We start from the raw sequence: 9433 nt of genomic DNA, 5'->3' as shown, positions 1-9433 counted from the left end.
AGTTAAATGCAATAACAAAAGCACAACTTATAAAAAATCGGTTGTTATCGATATTAGCTGCATATGCGTTATAAACGAATAAAACGCATGGTGACGTTTTATTTCAATAACACGCATATTCGCAGTGAGTCAGGTAAAACAGTAGCTTCTGGCGCTAGCATAACGGTTACAGTCCATATATACTAGCGCCAGAGGAGCCAAAGGTTGTCAGTGTGCAAATCAAAAGAATCATTTAGTTGGGAAACTATAGTGGTGGTGACGCTAGCATATTAGGTGATCTTAATTTGAAATTTTATCCAAGAATTCCCGAAAAATTTGTTCCTGAATGGATGTCTGTTCTCTGTGACATTTCGCTTAGATGTCTGTTCTCTGTGGTTCCACCATATTTCAGAACTATGTCTTCTTCTTTCTACACACACTAATGCAACCCTCGATGGTCACATACCTGGTATTAGAGTGACTATATACAGAGTGGCGACAAGTCATCCCAAATGTATGCAAAGCGGTTTTTCCAAGGTTTTTCTTTCTCTTTCCTGCATACGCGTTGGATAGGTCATCTGCTCGATTGGAATGACACTGACAGATAATTATCATTCCAATTTTGACATTGTCGCCACTCTGTATATAGTCACTCTACCTGGTATATCAATTTACTTTGACATTTTCGCAGATTTTCACCCACACGTACATACGGGCATTTTTTTGAGTGTGCAAGAGATCGTTTAATGCCGTCAACGCGAATACACAACCACTTAACAAACAGTCAAAAAAATAATTATTAAAATTTTAGGCTTTCTTCCTGTAGTGTCCCGGATTGAGTCGTATTTATAAGCTTAGTTTTTTAGAAACAAAATTTCAAAAGTGTAATGATGCCAGGCAGATTAGGACTTTCCATAATGCAAGAAAATCCATTGTGGATTTCTTGGCATGATTCTAACTGGATACCAATACTGAATCCGACTAATGTTATGGATTATTTCTCGGAAAAATCCAACCCTTTTTATGACCGTACTTGCAACAACGAAATTGTGCGAATGCAGCGACAGAGTTTAGATGTTTTAAAGTAAGAATACTGTATAAGCATAAAGTTTCTTGGATACATCCAGAATATTTCTTTCAGTAACATGACTGGCGTTGAATATATATTATTGCATGTACAAGATCCAATTCTATATGTAATTCGAAAGCAACATCGACACAATTCAAACGAGGCAACTCCTTTGGCAGATTATTATATAATCGCCGGAACCGTTTACCAAGCGCCGGATTTATCCAGTGTTTTTAACTCCAGAATACTGTCTACTGTACATCATCTACAGAGTGCTTTTGAAGAAGCTAGTTCATTTTCGCGTTATCATCCAAGTAAGGGATATTCGTGGGACTTCTCTTCTAATAAAGCAAGTAAGTTGCGTTTAATTTATAACAGCATCTAACATTAGCACGATATTATTATAAATCTCTAAAAATTGTTATTCGGAATAAAATTTAACCGAAAATAGCTGTTACCTAATATACAAGTGTATGAGGTTCATTTCATCCCGCAATTTGACAACCAATCCGACAGCCGCGTAAATGTTAGTTCCGCATGTAGAATGAAATAAAGTTAGATATATGTGATAGTATGTACCGTGAAAGCACCAGTCGCCGCGCAGTTCCAATGGCCGCGCACTCGGCGATATTTTTATGAAATGCATAAAATTAGGATAAAAACTACAAGGTATACAGCCGTAAGGGTTGTACCACCCTTTCGTAGGACTATATCAGATCACTAGATCAAAGACTAATGTAAACTGCATTTATGGCATACGTATGTTTATAAGAATCTGTGAGTGCCATTGTTTAAGTCAGTGATGGCCAAACTGCGGCCCGCGGGCCGCATGTGGCCCTTTGAGATAACTCGTGCGGCCCGCGGACTGATTTGAAAGATGGTGGACTTAGGAGAAACTTTTTTGATGACTTAGGAGTCCCTCAATTTAATCGTTATTCCTCGTGCATGTTGTGAATCTGAATGCTTTCCGATTTAAATCTTATGGTGATTCCTAGAAAATGGTTTTTGTTGTCACCTATTCTACATAAAGAGATTCCTTTTAAAAATCACTTGTGTGCATCATAAAGGTTGAAATAGTAATGAATGACCAGCCCACAGATTATTGTAATAAATATGATTATGCGTAGCTTGACATGTTTCAATAATCTTGCTTCAACTCGCTTGTGCCTTTAAAAGGGCCATTGGTTACAAATAACATTAAAGCACAGAACAGAAGTGGAAGCCCTAACGATTCGGCCATAAAAACTGGTAACAGAGTCTTTTTTGTTTTTATTTTTCTTTGGGATGGTTTTCGCATAGAAGCAAATACCATAAGGTCGCCATTCCCGCTCATTTCGCACAAAAAATGCTTATATCTTTTTAAAATAGTTCATTATTGTAAAAACTATTGACAAACAACAATTTTGTATGTTTAATGATACGAATTAAACATAAATTTCCACTATATTCATAAAAGTTCATTTCCAAAATAAATAATCTATATAGTGAGTAGCGAGAAACGACATTTTGATCGCGTCTTTATTAAGACACCGAGTGCAAATGACTAAATTAATTATTAGCTCAATCGAACTTGTTACTAACCAAAGTAACTATTCTACTAAATAACGTGAAATAAGTCCACAGTATTTACATTAGCGTTCTATTCTGCTATAAATGCCAAACCCAAAACAAGGGTCAAACGCGGGTTTTATTTATTTGGCAATAGTAAAAAATATGCGCTGTAAATGGCACCCATATGGGCGGTGAATGGATCAGCATATTTCAAGTGAGCCGTAAAAGGGATCATGAGATTGCATTACTTTTTTTTGTTTTTTTTAAAGTCACTATAATGAAATATTCAGAAACCAAGTCAATTTTTCTTGTAAACACAATTGTTTTCTGTATCTTATGACGCAAATTGGGTTTCGATGGACCGCAATTTAGATTTGCTATGGTCAAACTAACTTAGAATCGTTTTGCCTTTCTATTATATAAATATATTATAAAGGTATAGAAATCACTCAAAAAACCGGAAATTGAAAGAAGATCCTGCGAGCCGAATGTCATATACCATTCGACTCAGTTTCGAAAACTGAGCATTTTCTGTGGGTGTGTGTATGTATGTATGTGTGTGTGTGTGTGTGTGTGTGTGTGTGTGTGTGTATGTGTGTGTATGTGACGCTTTTCAATCTCACTCACTTTTCTCGGAGATGGCTGGACCGATTTTTATGATCTTAGTGTCAAATGAAAGGTCTAGGTGTCCCATTGGTCGCTATTGAATTTCATACTGATCGGACTTTTAGTTCAAAAGTTATGTATAAAAATACGAAAAATATGGGACTTCATTATCTCATAGGTCCCTTAACTGATTTGAACAAAATTGATTGCATATGAAAGGGAAACCTTTCAAACCCTTAACTTCCAAATTTCATGATGAATGGGCTTGTGGTTTGAAAGTTACATAAAGAAATGTGATACAAAAGCATTTAAAACATATTTTTGTTACATATAAGCATTAATTCAATGGGAAATACTTTACGATTTATTGTTATTTGAAAATTACTGTTGAGATCTATCAAATGAAACCGAGTTATTGAAAATCGGATGATTCCTTCAAAAGTTATTCAAACTTTAGCACTTAAGCACTGTATATTAAAACTTTCAAAACGTGTAACCAAAATGTATCAATCAAGGGCCGATTGTATATAATGTATGTATGTGTGCATGCGTATATGTATGTATGTATGTATGTATGTATATATGTATGTATGTATGTGTGTATGTATGTATATATGTATGTATGTATGTATGTATGTATGTATGCATTTGTGTATGTATATGTATATGTATCTATGTGTGTATATGTATGTATGTGCGTATATGTAAGTGTGTATGTGTGATGTATGTATGTACAATTTGCGGTTTTGTAATTTGCATTGATATACAGGAAAAGTGATGAAGAGCACTTCCAGCTCAACTAACAAAACGGTTTGATTCGACTATTTTTGATTGAAATGAAATTTTGCTGATATGTTGGATACCACGCAAGGATTCATTTTCTATGAAATTTATTTTTTTTCGTCAAGCGTAATTTGTCAAACGGGAGTATTTAGAAATGAGGTTATTATGTTTTGCCTTTCTACTATATAAATATATAGTATAAAGGTATAGAAATCACTTGAAAAACCGGAAATGGAAAGAAGGTCCTGCGGGCCGAATGTCATATACCATTCGACTCAGTTTCGAAAACTGAGCATTTTCTGTGTGTGTGTATGTATGTGTGTGTGTGTGTGTGTGTGTGTGTGTATGTAACGCTTTTAATCTCACTCACTTTTCTCGGAGATGGCTGGACCGATTTTAATGTTCTTAGTGTCAAATGAAAGGTCTAGGTGTCCCATAGGTTGCTATTGAATTTCATACTGATCGAACTTTTAGTTCAAAAGTTATGTATAAAAATACGAAAAATATGGGACTTCATTATCTCACAGGTCCGTTAACCGATTTGAACAAAATTGATTGCATATGAAAGAGGAGTCTTGCAAACCCTTAACTTCCAAATTTCATGATGATTGGACTTGTAGTTTGAAAGTTACATAAAGAAATGTGAAAAAATAGTATTTAAAACATATTTTTGAAACATATAAACATTAATTCAATGAAAAACATCACACATTTTATTATTATTTGAAAATTACTGCTGAAATCTATCAAACGAAACCGAGTTATTTAAAATCGGACGGTTCATTCAAAAGTTATTCAAACTTTAACACTTAAGCACCGTATATTAAACCGTTAAAACGTGTGAAATCAAAACATATCAATCAAATGTTGATTGTATTCAATGTATGTATGTATGTATGTATGTATGTATGTAGGTATGTATGTATGTATGTATGTATGTATGTATGTATGTATGTATGTATGTATGTATGTATGTATGTATGTATGTATGTATGTATGTATGTATGTATGTATGTATGTATGTATGTATGTATGTATGTATGTATGTATGTATGTATGTATGTATGTATGTATGTATGTATGTATGTATGTATGTATGTATGTATGTATGTATGTATGTATGTATGTATGTATGTATGTATGTATGTATGTATGTATGTATGTATGTATGTATGTATGTATGTATGTATGTATGTATGTATGTATGTATGTATGTATGTATGTATGTATGTATGTATGTATGTATGTATGTATGTATGTATGTATGTATGTATGTATGTATGTATGTATGTATGTATGTATGTATGTATGTATGTATGTATGTATGTATGTATGTATGTATGTATGTATGTATGTATGTATGTATGTATGTATGTATGTATGTATGTATGTATGTATGTATGTATATATGTATGTATGTATGTATGTATGTATGTACGTGTGTGTGTGATGACAGTTTGCAATTTTTAAATTTGCATTGAAATTCAAGAAAAGTGAGAAACATGTCAATTGTCTGAAGTTTTTGAAGCCTCTTAGTGGAATACGAACTCTGTAATTAAAGAAAAGAAAAAACTTTTACCGACTAAATTCCACTATTTAATATTCATTCGCGACAGATACGTACACGCTTTGAAATAAGACACTGATGAAGCTTGCACGTCGTAGGCGAACTACGTATCTGTTCCAAATAAATATTAAATAGTGGGATTCAATCGGAAAGTTTTTTCTTTCTTTGCAAAGAAAAGCAGTTAATTTAAGCATGTAGGTATAGTGGTGTATAGGATTAAAGTGTGTTGATTTTACCAAATAAATTTATACAAATTTCAAACAAATTTTGCGCATCAATAGATGCTCTTTTCAATCATTAGATATTAGAGCTTAGAAATGTTATATGAAAAATAGGAAGTAAACGGTGCACGGTAGTAATTTTGTAAGATTTGTTTTCGTTAGTGACATTTTAAAGGACAGATGTCTTATGTCATGTATCATGTTTTAATAAATAAATCCAAAATGACAAGCGCTGGAAATCATGTCGATCATACTTTTCATTCTCAAGCATGTTTATGGCGCAGCTTTTGCACTATTTTTCGACCTCATCTAGTTTTCCTAACCCTCTAACATTGTAAAAACGATGCGATCAAGCTAATGACTATCTTTTTATGAAATCAAAACTTGAGCTTCTTTTGAATGTACAAAAGAAGCTCAAGTTTTGATTTTTATGCAAAAATAATTATCTGAAGGAGCACCAGCTAAGAAATTTCTCTTTTTCATATCTAATGCTTTATTCAGTTATTTTTTCTAATTCAGATATGTTGCAAAATTGAAGCCAAGCAAACTAATAGTAAAATTTTCAGATTAATCATTTTGTTGTAGATATCCTTTTTCTTCAAAAGCGAGGTATAATTAAAATTTTTCTGAACTCTTGTTTTTCAAAGATGCTAACTTTCGAACGCATGGTATTAATATCAAAATATCAAAACATCTGCTATGAACACATATTTCATATTGTCAATTCAAAACAAAACAGTCTAAGTTAGTTAGATACTGATGAAGGTCACACGTCGAGACCGAAATACGTATTTATCAATAAAACACAGTAGTAGAAATAAAGGATATAAATAACTTTTTATTTTACTTCTTTTTTATCAATTCAAAACAAGTTTCGTATGTTGCTCTGAAACCCGAAAGTTAAGGCCGCCTGTAGACCCGTTAGAGGGTTAATTTCTAATTTTCTATATATATTCATTCAAGTCTGCAAAAATTATCTTTTGTGTTAACATTATTTTTCTATAAATCACGTAAATATTATAAAACTAAATAAGATGTTCATCAAATAACATAAATGACGCTTACAAGTATTTACGCACCGAAGGAAAGAAAATATAATTATTCTACGCAATACGTTGTGAATTTTACTGGCAAATAAGGATTTCGAGGAATACGGAACGGATATTTAAGAAAATAGTCAAGTTAATTATAGATGTTTCTGAGAAATTAAATAATGATTATTGTGGCACTAGAAAGGCTAGGTCACGCCGCTAGGTGGATTAATTCGGGTTTTTTAAAATTCATATCTCAAAACCTACTTATTTGTTCAAAATGACATCAAAGAAAAAGTTGTCGAAAATTAAGTGTATTTTCAATAAGGCCATTGCAAATAATTTCAAAAGTTTTTGTCACCTCCCCTTGGAAATTGGCTTGAAAAATCGAGGGGCAAAAAAATAATTTGTAGGATATGAGTTAATTTTTTTTCATAAAATCAATTGTCTGTGGGTTCTACAGTCTGAAAAATTCGAAAAATGAGTGTTGATGCCTCTAGCACGAAACAGAAATGAAAATTCAAATGAAAATTCAAACAACGGAATTTCCGAAAATCGGCCGAAAAATTTTTCTTTCGTGTTTGTCTTTTTTCGTAGATTTTTGCATGGAAAATAATAACGTATATATTAAAAGCGAGAATAGATTTGGTTTTCACGTTTAAACTTTAAGTAAAAATGCCTTAAATCAATTTTTTTTGCTCGATTAAAAAAATCTATTTGTTTTTTTTTCGCCCGCCCCCCTTCAGTGGCCCAACAGCGGGAGGACAAAAACTTCATAAAATATTTGTAATGGCCTAACTGAAAGAGAAAACTTCAAAATTTCATGAAATACCATGATAAAAATCATAAAATGAGAATTATCTCAAAAAACATGTTCCCTCAGATTTGTCTCATATTTTTTTGAAGATAGCCTAAAATATACTCTAAAACCTAGTGAAGAGCTGAAGAGCAAAATAATTAAGAGGGTTTAACAAAAATTTCTTTTCTGTGAAAAGGATGTGCTCCCATCAACCGTGGGGGCCAATTTTGGGTTTTTGTTTTTTGACCTAAGATGAATAGTGTTATAAAATTTGCTTTAAATCCGTTAAAGTTGATTACACGGTTCTTGGATACCTCGCGTAGAATTACCCTAGGACATAAATTTTAGATTTAAACATTAAGTAGAATTAACAATAACTTGAGAACGGCTAGGCCTAAGAAAAAAGTTTATGTGACATATTTTGTTCAAAATTATACGTAGAATTTGATTTTGTTTGAGTTTTATTAAAAGAAAGTAAAATTAGGGTATTTTCGAAAAATTTATCAAATTTTAAAGATTTGCTTCAAATTCGAAGGAGTATCCGCCTCGATAACACTTCACCAGATTTTAGAGCATAATTTAGGCTATATATTAAATATTGACCTCATTTCTAAATTTCATTTCATAGAAAATGAATCCTTACGTGGCATCCTCAGCTAAATTTCTTTTCAATTAAAAATAGTCGAAACAAAAATGACTCTTTTTCCAGCGCTTTTAAGCAGGAATTGCTGTAAAACATTTCAATCGTAATTTTCTTCTCTCACTGTTACCTGCAATCGGAAATATTTGTGGCACTTTGGTTTTTGAATTATTGATTTACTACCGTGACCGCTCCTAATTCATTTTTCTTAATATATGTATTTTTCAACATTGCGCATAACTATGACCATTGAGTTATTTTTTTTATACATGCCTATTGAATATTACGCCATTATTCACAAAAGGGCCATAATATTTGATAGCGAAATAAATTAAACTGAAACTAAAAGTATTTTATATGTCAGAAAACAACGTCGTTAGTGCCAACGCTAAAACTGTCATGCTAAAAAATTAACAAATTTATGATCGAAATTCCTTGCAATGATCAAATTACTCAGCATAGTTAGAAAGAATAATTAGTTTTAGTCATGTTTTAGACAAAAAGAGTGATTGCATGTCTTGGTTTTGTTGGAAAAATGCGACGCAGTAGTGCGCAGATTTAGGCACAGGTTTTTTATTCATGTTCCAAATCCTGCGCAGTAATGTATCCTTCGAAGAAATCGCGAAAGAATACCTCACCCAAATGGCTGACGTATAGAGGCATGAAAATTCAGGTAGAACCTTTAAATTACATTGATTAGGATTGTCGACTGTTAAAGCTAGTACAAAAAATAATAAGCGTCATTTATAGACGCGTCAATATCTCAATGAATAGTAGCAAAGAAGATAGGATCGATCATGCAGTGGTGAATATAGGTTTATCACTCTGTGATCATTTGATAAATTGTATAATTAACCCTTTCGATAAGATTAAAGTCAGTAGTACCGATCAAGCAATCACGGTAACAAGTAGTCAAATTCACGTCCGTTCGATCAAGTCCAGAATAAACGTTATTCCTCTAAAGGTAGAGTTTCAGTACACACGCGAGTTTTCATTCTACCAAGTGAACCAGTGAACAATAATCTCCAATAAGGATCCTGTGTTGCGACTCGGGGTCCGAACTTACGAGCGCCAATTTATGGAACCAAGTTTTCTGATTTTTTTTAATGTCCATGGAACTGTCAGGCAGTGGCGAAGTGGTTTCTACATGAAAACACAATTTTTAATATTTGTCTAAAGTGTAATAT

General features: G+C 32.7%; 1 protein-coding gene across 1 annotated transcript; it reads left to right on the top strand.

Annotated features, from left to right (window-relative positions):
- The first annotated feature begins 741 nt into the window (after positions 1–741).
- On the top strand, positions 742–1500 carry LOC128745098 (mediator of RNA polymerase II transcription subunit 6-like). The gene is made up of 2 exons (XM_053842084.1): positions 742–1063; positions 1121–1500. The coding sequence occupies exons 1-2, from the start codon at positions 867–869 to the stop codon at positions 1431–1433; spliced, it is 510 nt and encodes a 169-aa protein (XP_053698059.1). The 5' UTR covers positions 742–866; the 3' UTR covers positions 1434–1500.
- Positions 1501–9433: the final 7933 nt, after the last annotated feature.

The sequence above is a fragment of the Sabethes cyaneus genome, chromosome 1, assembly GCF_943734655.1.
Source record: "Sabethes cyaneus chromosome 1, idSabCyanKW18_F2, whole genome shotgun sequence".
NCBI classification, from domain to species: Eukaryota; Metazoa; Arthropoda; class Insecta; order Diptera; family Culicidae; genus Sabethes; species Sabethes cyaneus.
This window is presented reverse-complemented; position numbering and strand designations above follow the sequence as displayed.

Excerpts from the sequence above, each read along its gene's own strand:
- LOC128745098 (XM_053842084.1), top strand. The coding sequence starts at position 867 with ATGATGCCAGGCAGATTAGGACTTTCCATAATGCAAGAAAATCCATTG. Across the intron at positions 1,064-1,120 it reads CAGAGTTTAGATGTTTTAAA|TAACATGACTGGCGTTGAAT; the intron begins GTAAGAATACTG and ends TATTTCTTTCAG.